The sequence below is a fragment of the Populus euphratica genome, unplaced genomic scaffold, assembly GCF_000495115.2.
Source record: "Populus euphratica unplaced genomic scaffold, PopEup_1.0 scaffold26.1, whole genome shotgun sequence".
Lineage (NCBI taxonomy): Eukaryota > Viridiplantae > Streptophyta > Magnoliopsida > Malpighiales > Salicaceae > Populus > Populus euphratica.
The window spans coordinates 551355-567178 of record NW_011499896.1 but is presented as its reverse complement, the minus strand read 5'-3'; the positions used below and the strand labels follow the sequence as shown (position 1 = coordinate 567178).

The following is a 15824-nucleotide window of genomic DNA, read 5'->3' as shown; positions in this document are numbered from 1 at the left end:
AAAAAAATTATTCACCTATGCTAACTCATTAAGCTAGTGATCTAAGTCATTTCATCAAAAGTAACAATTTAAAAAAAAAATCAAAATTCAATCCTCAACAAATCAAATATTAAAGAGTAAAATTAAAAAAATAAAATCTAACATACAAAAGGATAAAAAAAAATAGCAATTGTAAGATAAAAAAAAAGCAAGCCCTAAGCCTACTTGAGTGAACCAATCAAATTTATAGGTCAAATTATGAAATCAAAATAACTCGATAAAAAAATCATGAAATCAGATTTTTTTAAAAATCAACGTTGAATTATGAGATGAAAGGAAAAAATAAGCTCGAAAAAAGGATGACAGCCCCTATTGGCTAATAAAACATATGCCCTTGGCCATTTAATTGGAACCAAATATCAAAAAACTACGATGGTTAATTCTCAACAAATTAAGTGTTGAATAATAAAATTAAAAAAAAATCAACAACACAAAATGATCCTAAAAAAAAGAAAGCAACTAAAAGGAGGGAAAAAGAAAAAAAGAGGGGGGCGAGCCTACCTGGAATACCCACGGGTCATGTCAAGAGATATGGATAATCTTATAAAAAGAAAAATGAAGAAAACCATGAAGCTTTTTTTTTAAAAAAAAAAAATCAACTTTGAGTAATGAAATAAAAAAACAAATCCATAAAAAAAAGATGGGGACATGTGTTTGCTCATAAAACTTATGACCCAAACCATTTAATTAGAAACATCAAACTTGTAAAAATTATGAAGCCCAACCCTTAAAAAATCAAATGTCAAGTGATGAAATTAAAAAAAAATCATTAAATCATAGAATGAATTAAAAACATAAAATAGTAATAAAAAATTAGCATCAAATTTGAAGAAAAAAATGAGAAGGTGGATTTTTTTTTATTAAAATGCTAAATTGAAGAAGAAAATTACAAAAGAATTTAAAAAAACCACCCAAAAAGTGAGGAACAAATTTTTTTTTTAAAAAATAAGAATCTAATTATTTTGATTAAATAATGAAATTAAAAACAATTAAAAGTTTATAAAAAAAAATAAGAGATAATAATGAGTATCGATACTCAAATATCCTTAATAAAGGGACCACCTTGAAGTTTTAATTGTAGACATGAATTTTAAGGGAGAAAAGAGAAAAAAAAGAAAATAAAAAAAAATAGCTTTGGCTGGAATCCATCCAAAAACACCAAACATCGTCACTGATAAAGAAAAACAATATCGTGAGGAATCTAATGACACAAAAGATTCACAACTAAATAATTTCATATACATCATGAAAGTGTGGCGGAACCCTTCAATGTGAAACAACTTGTATGGCACGCAATTAATAATTCTGAAAAATTAATAATTTCTAATTGATGTAAGACTATAAATTTAACTTTTTACTAATTTAGTTATAACATAAAAGCCAACATGAAAATCTAGAAATGCTCCCAAAGCAAGCCTGAGTTAAATTTCATTTTAAGAGTAAATTAGTAATTTTATAGTGCTAAAAAAATAAAATCTCAAAAAAACTCCTAGCAACCAATTATCTGATATTTGCTTTTAAACCAATGAATGTATTTTAATATTCTAAAAGAGTAAAAATACCTTTGTAACCTTATTGAAAATGAAAATAATAAATGAATCACATGGAAAAGTTCATTTTACCTCTAAGTTTAGTCTTTTAGGATGATTTGGAGAAGAAAAATCATCAATTTTTATTACAATCTACAATAATCTATGTCTATAGTTATGATATTTTTCTCATGCCCTATATATTTTGTTAATATATACATTAGTAAAATAGCATGCATCAAGAAAAATTTTAGTAAAATAATATACTTTTTAAAGTTATGTTAGGGAACTATGATTTTGATTCAAAAACCTTACACCCTAACCCTAAACAACACCCTAACAATTTAATTAGTTGTTGCTTTGAGATTTTTAGTTTAGTTTGTTGATTACTTCATTGTGATTTAATTTGATAATGTTTTATATTATTTATTACATTAGACTAGATTTGTTGCTCCATAAGTTAATGAAAATATATAAAAGTCCAAACATTTTTTTTTTCTTTAATTTGATTATCATAACAACAAACATTAAATTGCATAATAGTAATTAGTATTGGTAATAACATAACATAACAATGTTCCATTTGAAGACCTATAAATGTATGATTTGAAAATCCAAACAACGTATTATCTTCATTCGTATGTTCACCTATAAATTTTTTATTTTAAATTCTTCTAATCCAAAATAAATTTGAACATTTATAATATGATCAACAATATTAAAATCTCAATTTGACAAATCCAAAATAATTATAAAATTAATAAAATACAAGAAATAAAAGAATACAAATTCATCATTAAAAAATAACATAATATATTTATATTATCTACATATATCCTACTTTATCTATGTTTCCTACCATAAGTGGATGAGTTGACTTCATTAATAGCACAACTTCCTTATGTTTAAGTGACATCATTTTCTGATACAGTATTCTCTAGATGTAATTTCTTTTCAAACATGTCAAGTGTATTGTGGCAAATATCGAGCCACTAAGATGAATAATTATGAGTATGATCGTCATCTTTGAGACTATAAAGATCCATAGTGGCTTCTTAACTCTATTATAACAACATGTCAACCTAATATTTAGTGAATACATATATTAATCCATAACTATAAAGCATTGTTTATTATTTATTTATTAAAAAAGTAACAAATACTCATGTAATTTTGAATTCATTATTCACGTGACTCGTATTTCATGTCCCCCGTAAAGAAATATGCTCAGGGTTTGTTGTGATGATTTGACATGTTATACTCCAATACTATTCTAAGTAGGACTTCTTTAAAATCACATGAAATATCATTATGAAGATTTCATTTTTTTGTGCATATCATTGCAATATGTAATGAAGATGATAAGTCATTCAACTATAATCATAGTTATTGTCATAACAACTAATGACATGCAATACATCACTTTTATTTATGTCAACAAGGATATGTTATTGCTAGCAAAACTGTCTCATCATACAGTCTAGGTAATGCAACTCAATCACCTCCAAAAATATTAGTGAGACTATTGTTATTCATAAGTCTTTGTCTCTTTCTTCATTATATATATAGAAGGAGAAGCTATCATGTCATCTTTAAAATAAGGTGTCCATATAACCTATTATAATATCAACAAAACAATTTTATTAAATATATTTTAATATAAAAAATTAAACCTCAAATTTAATTATAAAAAAACTTTGGTAACACGTACTTGACTAGTTTGTTGTCTATCCACCTTGCTATAATAAAATGAAAAAAGTTAGGTTGGATTATTTCTAAATAATCTATTTCCATACCACCTAATATTAGAAACTCTTAAACTTATTAACAAGTTTTGATAAAATTATTTTTAGTTTGATGTGATTATTATTAACTACATATTATTTATATCTTAATAAGAGTTGTAGTTCTATCCTATAAATCTGAATAAACATATCACATTTGTACTTAAATCAAAGACACTATAAGTGAAGATGCTTTTAATGTCATAATTGTATAAAAAACATGCAAATGATTAGTAACCTTTCAAAACATTTTTGTTATACAAGAAATATTGTTTAATTAATTAACATGTAAAAGTAGCAAATATCTTTCAACTTGTTTTGTCTTTTTCGTGCTTGCATTGCATAGATTCATGTCTAAACATGCAAAAATCTGTTGGACCCCGATTATACAAGGAATGGCGTCAAAGTCTTTTATGAGTTGTAGATAAAACAATGACACACAAGTTTTACTGAAATTCATAAAAAGTGTGTTGCCAAACATATAAAGGATGTATGCTTAAGTGTATTTTTGTAGCATCTTGTCGTAAAATAAAAATCATAAATATATAATTGCAAGTCAAGAAGAACAATTATATTTTGCAATGTATAATTTATTTTATCAACTCAAAGATGGGACGTGTGAGTCTCGCATCTTCATCTTCATCGTTTAATTAATACACAAAAAAAATTATAATCAAACTTAATATGTTCCAGGTAAATAATATAATAAAAACTACCCTGCACGACAAATAATTTTATATAGTTATCTAAATCCATAAATTTATATTTTTAATAATATATTTTATAGTTGTCAAACTCATGAATTGACTTATAAAATTATATAATTTTACAAATTAATATAAATATAATATATAAAATTAGTAAAAAAAACTCAAACACCAGCTAACACGGTAAAACTTGATTGAAATCTGCCAAACTCAGTAAAATCAGATCAAATTTACCGAGTTTGAGAAGATTAAAAATTGTAATTTGTGCCTTACTGCCTTTTATAATTTATGAATGTATGGCAGGAGAGAGGTTTAGGCGTGCAGATTTGAATAGTTGTCTCTCTCAAAACGACAAGATGTTAAAAAGAGCAACACCTGCTCTTTTCCCCTCTCTTTTCGCTTTCTATTTTTGTTGTTTTTTTTTTATTATCATGTATTTATTCTCTCTCTTTGCTTATCCCTTTTTTCTCCTTCTACTTCCCTTCTCCTAGTTTTTGGTAAAACATAATCCCAGACATCTCTCTCTCTTTCTGTTGGGAGCGGTAACAAGTAAAATATATTTATTATTTTTTTATTTTGATATGTTAATATTAAAATATTTTAAAAAATAATTATTATTATAATATTAAACAATTACTTAACAACAATAGTCATTTGTATCTGATATTCCTTTTTGGAGGAGTTTTTTTTCTTATTTTAAATTTATTTTTTAGTATTTTTTACTGTTTTAATATGTTAATATTAAAAATATATTTTATAAAATAAAAAATATTATTTAAATATATCTTTTAACAAAAACATTTTTAATAAATAATAGTTATAGAGGAAACACTACCTTATCATTCTTTTGGACCTAATAATTGCTTCTATTGATGCGCTCTATCTTTCTATTAGCGGAAACTATCTTCCTTTTATTGCAACTCCCACTAGAAGCAAAATATGAACTTCCATAACCAAAAAGTAAAGGAAACAAAGACCAACTCTCTGACCATGAATCATGCCCTCGTTTTATATACTTTCATCGCTTTTCAACTTCTTCTTTCTTCATGAGGCTGTGAGAGGGTGTGTGTGTATTGGGTTTGTATCATGATAATAATGAATTGGATGTATGATTAACTTGTTTGTTCGTAAAACAATGACTGATCTTTATGTAAACTAAGTAGTTATTTCTCTAATATCAAATATGATGAACTAATTTAAGTTTTATTGGTTTAGTTTTGTGAATTCTTTATACATGTTTTCATACCTCGAATGTTTAGATTGATTATAGAATTGATTTGAATTAATTTTTAAATTATTTCTATACTAGTAGATTGTTTGTTTTAAATCTAGTAACTTGTTTTAAATCTAGTAATTATTAGTTAATAAAAAATTATTTAAATTATGTTTGAATTTATATTTAAATTATTTTTTAAAAAAATATCTGAACTATGTATAAATTTTTATTTGAACCGTACATTTTAAAATGCTGAAGTTTTATATGAAAAAAAATTAAAGTTTATTTTTTATTTTTCATGTTGTATCAAAAATATATTTTTGACAATCTTAATACATCTTATTGTAATATTGTAAAACAAGTAAACATATTCAATATATTATTTATAAGGTTATATTGTGAATATAATTATCATGTTATTGGCAATTTCATGTAATATAAAAACAAGCTTACAATTTGCCTCCATATGTCCTTTGATCTAAGCATATACCTCCATTGTAGAATAGAAAAGTCGATAGGACCTGGAGGCATATACTTAGAAGCCCCCTCACCATTGGTATGAAGTCCTTGTGATCCAGAAGCATCACCACGAATGCATGGATGGCTTGTATATGAAAAGCAAAGTCCCTGGTAAGTGGCATCCTAATTGATGCTGTTAATTCTCAAATCATCATTCCAAAATTATAACAAAATTCCTAATAATGGCATTTAATTTCAAAATTCAATGTAAACCTTAGTTTATATAATTTCAACCTAATTGATGTTGTAAATCTTCAAAATCATACATCATTGCATCAATCCAAACCTAAATAATAGTAATTCAAACAAAATACTCAATTATAATAATTAATTCTAAAATTCAACGCAAACCCTAAATTATCTAATTTCAACCTAAATGACGTTATTTGTATCATCAATTCATGCATTCATACCTAATTGCATCAATTCAAACACAAATTGCATCATTGCATCAATCCAAACCTAAATTATAGTAATTCAAGCAAAATACTCAATTATAGTAATTAATTCTAAAATTCAATGCAACCCCTAAATTATCTAATGTCAACCTAAATGATGTTATTTGTATCATCAACTGCATGTATTCGTACCTAATTGCATCAATTCAAACACAAATTATCACAATTGAAACTAGATTCTTAATTATGACAATTAATCCTAAAATTCAATGCAAACCATAGTTTGTATAATTTTGACCAAATTGATGCTATTCACATCATGAGTTGCATGTAATCATACCTAATTCATATCAATTTAAACAAAGTGGAATTTAAACAAGGTTATTACATACCTAATTCATATCAATTTAAACAAGGTTGAATTAAAATTGATTTGATGGTAAATTCACTTGTATGGTATAAATCCTAACAAGCGGGTTTGAATTTGTCAAAGTTATTCATTTTTGTTTTTTGTTATTATTTATAATGCCTAATGTAAAGGGAAAATAATCAAATTCAAAAATCACACTCTAGGTATTGTGATCCGCTCTTATCCAGAATTCGTCCATTTCAATAGCTATAGAATTAATTCCAGAGCAAATCTTTCAAACATACATAAAAATGGAATTGAATCCAATTGTTTTGAAATCCAAGGTTCCAAAGAGCAGTGGATGATAGCTACTCTCATTATATACAAGCTTATGGTATCATACATGCATATTTTACCATCACGCCTACTCATCGTTGTGAAGTAAAGCCATGTGTGCAAAGTAAAGAGTCAACTGTTTTCTCTTCTTCATCAATTTATACAGTTCTATATCCAAGATCTATGATTTATATACCCTTCTTCATCTACTAGCAAGTAGTTTCCATCAATGAATAATCCTTTCGGGCGGTGGGTCATGGACATGTGCTGTAAATCCCCTTCCACCAAATACAGGACGCATAAAGGAATCATCAAATTTCCGCCAAAAGTGATGGACAGTATGACTTGGTGTGGTCAGGAGCATGCGTAGACTCACTGGACGGGGAATATGATCACCATTCATGTCAGATTCTGACTCTTGTCCATTGGCAAGAAGAGGAAGATTGAGAAGCTTTAGATTTGTCAAATCTGACGGCAACATTGTGTGTTTCCTTGGCAACAAGAAGCTTATAAGAGGCTTGGTCAATAATCCAAATACCTGACATGGCCAATTAACTTCAAATTACAAAATGAATCACAGGGAAGAATTGTTTCGCATGAATCAAATTTGTGCAGCACAATGTTGACTGGATCTATGGTATAGCTGCAGTTTTTTAATGAGGGAAACTGACAACTTGATCTGGCTTTGTGTGTTAGACAGGGACCTAGCTTCCGTTAAGCTTTAAGCCTTCAACTAGATGTGTATTAGGAGTCAGTCCTGCCTAGGCAGCAGTAACTGAACAGTTTGATATCTGCTAGGGAGTGGCATCATGCATGTGCACAAAATCTGATACCCAAAAATGATTGAGTGAGTAATTTATCTATGGAACACAAAGTAGAAGTTCTCAATGATGGAGATATTCCAATTTAGGAGTGGAGTGGGTGGATTCTATGGCATTACCCTCTCATGTGTTCAAATCTCTTACTAAAGACAAAGAAAGGTAAACCATGTATATGCAATCAATTAAAAACATGCAAACAGCCAGGTAAAAAGTGATTCCATATCTCCACAGGTAAATTCCCAGCATGCAAAGGATCATTTCTTATCTTAGCAATCAAATGCTACAGGGAGCTATAAATAATGGACAAAGGGCCCAGTAAATTGTATTGCCAAAGACCAGCCGGGCATTGTTGAAAATCCATATAAATAGGATGAATATAGCTAGAGAGGATGAAGTTCAAAAGTTTAAGATATATATATGAACTTTTTTAACATAGAGGTACGAGGTCTCTTACCACAGTACTAAAGAGAACGACAGTTATGGTGCTGGTGATCATGATAGCATTTCCTTGTAGTTGTGTATGCCCTGACCTAGTGAACTGCAAACACACAATAATACCAAATGGATTATAGGGAAACACCATCTATACTAATAATGTCCCTCGCTGTATAACTTAATTATGTTATTACAGTAATGGAATGCAAAAGCATCCCCACATAAGGAAGAGCAGGCAATCACTGCAGCATGCCAGAAAGATTATCTTAACACGTGATTTAGAAATTCAGTTAGCAAACAAATTAGTGGAGCAAGAGAAAACTCTCAGCTGCTTTTGTTTTTCCCATTTAGTGACCATTTGTCTACGCAGTAATTATCAAACTGCATTTGGCTTGAAAAAGCATCAAGCTAAACACTTTGAACAGCGTAGACAAATGTAGCCTTAAAATATCAGCCTTTCACTCACTCTAGAAGGAAAAAATCAGTTTGTTTGTGCATCTTCTGGACAAGTCATCTTATAACTACCTTTCTGGAATTATGAACATTCTAAACTCATAAATCTCGCCCTAAAATTCACCTGAGTATAAGCAAGTGCCATAGATACAGCTCCTCGCATAAGCCCAGCCCACCATATTACAATCTGTTTTGAGAAAAATCAACAACTCAGTAAACTGCAGGGATTAAGAAACTGGCAATAACAAGATGAAAAATTACCTACCTGTTGCTTGAACCCAATTTTATCACTCTGGGACTTCTTTGTCAAATTGGATATGAAGGATAGCGGAAATATGGAAGCTGCTCTTCCAACCAGAACTAGCCCAAGAAGTATTGAACTCACACCAATTGACTTCCCAGGACTGAAAAATCAGTGCAAAATCAGAAACAAGCAAAGCAGATGCTATTTGCATGAGCAAATTGAAATTTCAAATGATGAACATAGGACAAATCTTATCCAAATAATAATAATAATAATAATAATAATAATAATTGAAGTTTTTGAAAACAAAGGGAGAGGCAAAATGGGTAAAGCATGAAGATAAGAAAGAGACTCAAGGAACTATCCATAAGTAGACTTTTGAAATTACCTCTTGCTCACAATTTTCCACTTCTCAATGTCCAAGGCATCCATACCAACATATAGGAAGATGAAAATTTCTGAGATAAAAGACATTGTAGCAAAAGCATGTCTGCAGTCACAAGTAGCAATAAGAATTTGATAGAGTAACAGGACAACTATGAATGGCGACCAAGAAGAATATAATGAAACGAATCAGAATGGATTTCAATGTCCAGGGGAATTCTTTACAAAATTAAACATACTTGGTAGTGACTCTTGAACTTTCAGACATATTATGCCAGGTGTAGTGTGACATCAAGATACCGCAAAAGAAGACGGTGAGAATGCCACTTAAATTGAACAACTGGACAACAAATAAGTTGCCAACACCTTCATTAGAACTTAAAATTGTATACAATTAATGTTAAGAATGATGTTTTCAACTAACTAGAAAAGGATTTCCATAGTTAATAGGAATCTTACTTCAGCCATAATATATGAAAGATACGCCATAAGAATCATCAGAGCAACTTCACGATCAGTTGAGTGCCTGAAATGTCAGATAATTAGGTAATTTACTTTCATAGGACAAAATGGAATATCATTCTTTTATAATAGTCCCATCACATGTTCCATATGGGAAGACATGAGATTCAACAGTTAAGGGAGGACAAAAGAATGAGATTCCCTGTTAGATTCTGGAGAGAATCCAGTAGGGCCAAGGCCTTGTGATAAAATTGTGGAAGACTGCAATTAAACAGCAAATCAAGAAAAAGTATAATCACTAGCCTCTAAATACCTGCCAAAGTACAACTTCTTTATGATATAAGCACTTATTAATCCAACCTGAGAGTTTAAGAAACACAAGTGTTGGAAGATATTAGAGTTTTACAAGCATGCCAGCATATGCTTCCCATGTGATTCAAGATGTATAGAAAAATAGTAAAAATGTTGTGAGGATAGCTTCAAATGAGACATTATTATTTATTGGAAAAAAAGATAATAAGATGCTCTCTAAAGATAATCCATCCTAGGGATTAAGCAAGCGGGCTTTATCAACTGCTTAGCAGATTTTCAAATTATGAACCCCTACCTTCTTATAGTGCCGATATGATTATTGTCAGGTAAGCTAATGGTGACCAGAAACATACGAGAAAAAGTAAAACCTGAAGTGGCATGCTTCATCAGTAGAGAATTTTTGCCAGCAAATTTGATGAAATAAACGCAAATTATCACCCCCAAATAAACAGAAATGAGGAAATACAGATAAAATGACATAAACATCCATTCAAACGTAAGCATGTGAGAAGGAGAGAGGCTCACTGCTATCCCTAGTGCCGTGCTTGTGCCAAACAAATAGAAGAAATTGCCAAGCAAGTGTATGGCACTGCTCGAGGTGATGTGTGAGAGATCAAACCGCAGGATTGCATTGAAAAGCACAATGGACGTGGCATCATTTACCACTCCTTCCCCAAAGACTAGACTGTACAGTAAAGGTGTCTCTTCTTGATCGAGCACCTACCGCATTAGATATAAAACTCAGCAAAGAATGTTCATCGAATTTTGATAAAATTCCAAGATAAAAAGGGGTTATTTATACCTGCAAGGTGCAAACAGAATCCGTGGCTGAAAAGATTGCTCCCAAGCCTAAAAGGAGGGGAATGAAAGTATTCTTAAGAAAAGTATAGCAGATGATATTAATCTATACTCTACTAAGCAACATAGGATGGAAGTGCATTAAGTTTTCATGCTTAAGAGAACCTTTCACATAGGGATAATAGTGAATCAAGACAACAAATTATGATCTAGAAAACACTCTTGAGACATAAATGCTGCGTGTAAATGTAATTCTACAACTTAAAATATGATGAAGTTTTTTGTTTGCTCCTCCTTCAGTGAATTCATCATAAAAGAACATCTATGTCAGGAGAAAAAATAAACAATCAAGTTAAGAGAGCTAATACCTAGATAATCCACCGTGTCCAAGAAACCAATATCCAATTTCTTGAATAACTGCGCTGTACCTGAATCAACAGTCCAGAAGTTATAACCAAAATAAACCACAAACATCCTCTGAATTAGTAGTAAACAGCCTAATGATGAAGTGATAAACGACCACCACTACTTGATTTCAGGCAAAGAAATATCTAAATTTTTGGTTATAAGTTTGATCACGCAATGAAAATTAATGAATTGATCAACTACATATCCTTCACCTGCACATAGTGCCTCCTGTTGCAATACAAGCAGCAATGATTCCAATTAAGCAAGTAACTCATAATTACACTCCAACAAACTAACATTCGGTCCAAAATTACTTGGAAACAATTTTAAAAAATAAAAGATTATTGAATAATACAGCCGCTGGTTACTGATAGAATAAAGCAGCTAAGCAACCATCGTACTTTCTCTTGTGAAGCTAAGCAATTTAGTTAACCAAGCCATTTCAAAGTTGAAACAATGTAACATTGATATTCTCAGATGCTATAAACTTTAATTTATCAAGAATTTCGTAAAAAAAAAATAGGATGTTTGAAAAATAAAATACCTAGTGATATGATGATAAAGGAAATTAAAGTTCCGACAGCGCCAAACAGCATAATTGTCATAAAGTTTCGGAAAAACTGCTTCTTTTTCACCTGGAAACTGGTACATGCATCAAACCATCCACTTGTCAGCTCACCAAATAAAAAAAAAGAGATAAATTGAATGAATATCAAGCACTTACCCAGCATTGAAAATGATGGGTGGGAGAAGATATATAAAGAAAAGTTGTTCATCAAACAACAAAATGTGTGAGCTTCTTCCTTTAGTAGTTAGCAAGATCAAAGTGCCAGTACAGAGACCCTGTAAACCCCGGATAACAAAATAGATCAGTCAAATTACGACCAACTAGCTAACTATGTGATAAAGAGAGAGAGAGAGAGAGAGAGCACAAAAGAATGTGGGGAGTGGCCTCACAATGGCAAGGGCAGAGAGAGAGAGAGCACAAAAGAGATGGGGGGAGTGGCCTCACAATGGCAAGGGCAGTAATGGACTCGTTAATCCATCGATGCTTCTCGAGAAGATGACCAATCAGAATGCAAGCACAAAGGAGTGCCACAAACAAGGTAATTGAATGGATTGGGGCTTGATCAGGTTCCGATACCATCCTCAAACCGAAATTCATCTTATCAGAATTGGACCCAACCCTCTAACTATACAAGGAAAACAAAAACAAAAATCGTCAAACAAACTGATATCAATCAAATTCAAGGTGATCGGTCACGCAATTAATACACAGAGTAATTAGGGTTCCAAATTATTTCTACAAAAGAAATTAATAAAAAAAAAATGAAGTGAGAAACTAGAAAGACTCCTCCTCCATTCTTTTTAGTTTTTACCTTGCAGTTGCAGCCTTGAGATTCTCTTCATAAAAACAGGAAAAGGAAAGCGTTCGGAATATATAATTATATATATTTGGTTCGAGGAAAGAGGGAGAGAAAACTTAAAAGCTAAGCAAGAGAATATGTTGCCCTTTCAGAAAGAAAGCCAAGTGTGAGGAGTAGAATGGAGACGACGTCAACGTGTGTGGGCGTGTGTTTACCTGGGGAGAACGATTTTAAGTATTTATTCCCCCACTTCTGCTGCTGCAGCATCTGACTAAACGAGAGATAGCCCGGATTTATTTGATTTTGACTTGGAGAGAGAGTTTGAGGGACGGAGGGAATCTTAAATGTAAGCAAAAACCGCGAAACCGCTTCCCTCCATTTATTTATTTATTCCTCTATTCATATCACGTGATTTCGAGGGTTCCACACAGGATATCAGGTGATTTTAAGGGTGCAGAATGTTTTTAAAAGTTGTCTTTTTAGTATTTTTTATTAAAAAATATGTTAAAATAATAATTTTTTATTTTTTAAAAAAAATATAATAAATCAAAATGATTAAAAAGATATTAAAAAATTTATAAAATAAATTCAGTAAAATATTTTATTTTAATACAATCATACCTTATTTAATCTCATAAATTCTAAAATTAATAATTATATAAATTTTTAATAATTATCATACTCATAATTACATAAATCTAATATGAAAACAAAAAAAAATCTTAAATTTAATAATGGTCACAGTGATTTACGTAATTACATAACTCTTAATATGAAAACACAAAATAAAAAATTTAAATTTAATAATGGTCACAGTGATTTATTTTCTCTTATAAAATCTACTATTAAAGTTAACAAACTTCAAATTAAAACCTCGAGTTTCATTGCCAATTTTCATTAAAGTTAACAAACTTTGATGGAAATTCAACCAAGCAACCAAGCTTCCAAGTGCTCTTTTTAAACTGATAATTTTGAATTTAATAGAGATTTCTAAAAAGTAGAAAGGAGAGATATCGACAGAAGCCAAGATATCAAGGATTTAATTGCTCTTTTTGGAACCACAGGGTTCAATTTAATTGAATCATTGAAGATCGGAGACCTAGACTGGCTCCACTGCAGAAAAACCTGCGCTCGACGAAAAAAACTATAAAATTAATTAAATTAAGAAGAAACTAAAAAAATAATTAAAAAAATTGAACTATAAAAAAAAATTAATTATAATTTTAAAAAAATTAACCGGTTTATTTTTAATTTTATAAGATTAAAATTCAAAAAATCAAACTGAATTAGAAACACAAAAAAAAACCAAACCAAATAAAAAAATTGAATTAAATTAAAAAATTGAATCAAATTTATTTAAATTGATTTTTTCTCTAAAATAATCTAACTGAAATTAGTTGGTTTCAACTAATTATAATTTTTTTTTTAAATAATGGTTTTAATTATTTTTTTTATAAAAACTGAAACATCTACTAATGAATTATTCTTTTGGGTCGGGTGCCTGTTAATATCCAAAGGGCAGTGCCAGGAAGATGGATGGGCTACAGTCCGGGAGGCCAGCCTATTAAGAAACTAAACGAAGGACATGTTTAAGCTTGATAAACTAAAAAAGAAGGGAGTTTTACTGTATATCTTCTTGTAAATTATTATTTATTTAAATAATACTTTTATTTTCTTGTTTGATTTTTTTATCAGTTTTTTTTTTCAATAGTGTTTTTTTTTCTTTGATTTCCCATAGCAACATGGATGATAATCTAGTTAAAAAACTATAAGGCTAATAAATTCTCAAAATAACATTCAAGTGAATTTAATGAATGTTTATAGACACAAAATATTTTGAATGATTTTTTTCTTTTATTTATTTTATTTTCTTGCTTAACCTATATATCATTGCACACATATTTGGATTTTTTTTACAATGTACTTGGTTTTGTCATTTTTCTTTTTATTATTTATTTGGTTTTGTTGTTCGTCGGATTGAGAGTGCTCTCCGATGATAGATGGATCATGGATGGCTGGTTTGAGAGGAATGCATTGCACGTGTGGCGATGAACTTGTTGTGGACCTGTGTTACATTGTCAATTTATTTATTTTTTCTTGTAAAAAATAATATTTAGATGCTGCAAGTATATTTCAAAGCATGAAAAAAAATCTACAATTCGGGTAGCAAATATTTCAAAGCATGAAAAAAAATCTACAATTCGGGTAGCAAACTCAATTTGATAAATAAATAAAAAATATATAATCATAATAACTCATGAAAAAAATTATAATAAAAAAACAATATATTTCAATTCATATTTTATTAAATACTAAAAAATAAAACGAGATAGCAAAATCAACAACCCAATTTAACTCGAGTTGGTATAACAAACATGTAATCTTTATAACAAGATTCAAGCTAACCCATGCTAGTTTATCAAGTCTGTATTTCAAATCATGGGATTGGAATAACTCGAAAAAAATCTTAAAATCTTTTTTTATATAAAAAAACATTGTCAAGTGATGAAATTCTAAAAAGATACATAAGAAATAAAAAAATATTAACTCTAGTAAATTTTTCAATTTCATAACTTGAATATGAAAGTACTTTTATTTATAAAAAGCAAAATATCTAATTTTTTATTTATCAAATATTAAAAAAAATCAATTATAAAATAAATCCAAAACAAAATGATAGCAACCAAAGTAATAAGACGGAAAAGAAAGATTAAATTAACAAAAGGATCCAAAAAAAAAACAAGGATAAAAATTGGAATAAAAATAAATTTGTGAGTGATGGTGAAATTTTAAAAAATCAATTAAAAAACATAATAAAAAATAAAAGTCATGTTAAAAATAATAATAAATAAAAAGTTAGGGCTGAAGGGTGCAATTAAATATAAATATAAATTTTATAAAATGATCAATAATAAAAAATCAAAATTGTATGAAATTGAAATCTCAAAACATCGCTGACAACTCCGAAATCTAGCAAGGGTTAACGTGATATTCAATAGGATGAGAGAGAAAAGTGGAGAAAGAAAAAAAAAACCGCCATACAATGAAATTAAGACATCGTTTACGGTGAACCATGCCACCTCAAGTATACATATCACCTCGTAAAATTAAGACATCGTCGAGCATCTGATGAGACGATGAAATATAGTTTTTGGCAGGCAAAAACCGCCATACATGGCCACCATAAAGGTGGAGGTGCCTTTCACTTGTTAGTCACTTTTTATGTTTTAATAATTTTTTATATTTATTAAAATACTAAAATC

The 15824-nt window shown here is 29.5% G+C and overlaps 1 protein-coding gene across 2 annotated transcripts; it reads right to left on the bottom strand.

Moving 5' to 3' along the window:
- Positions 1 to 6781: 6781 nt before the first annotated feature.
- On the bottom strand, positions 6782 to 12903 carry NHX1 (sodium/hydrogen exchanger 1-like). Of its 2 annotated transcripts, none has more exons than XM_011035311.1 (15): positions 12537 to 12903; positions 12207 to 12387; positions 11919 to 12037; positions 11739 to 11836; positions 11155 to 11214; positions 10791 to 10837; positions 10514 to 10708; positions 9990 to 10036; positions 9674 to 9740; positions 9454 to 9554; positions 9219 to 9320; positions 8852 to 8990; positions 8711 to 8773; positions 8153 to 8236; positions 6782 to 7415 (listed from the first exon to the last, which is right to left on the bottom strand). In XM_011035311.1, the coding sequence occupies exons 2-15, from the start codon at positions 12357 to 12359 to the stop codon at positions 7104 to 7106; spliced, it is 1587 nt and encodes a 528-aa protein (XP_011033613.1). In that variant the 5' UTR covers positions 12360 to 12387; positions 12537 to 12903; the 3' UTR covers positions 6782 to 7103.
- Positions 12904 to 15824: the final 2921 nt, after the last annotated feature.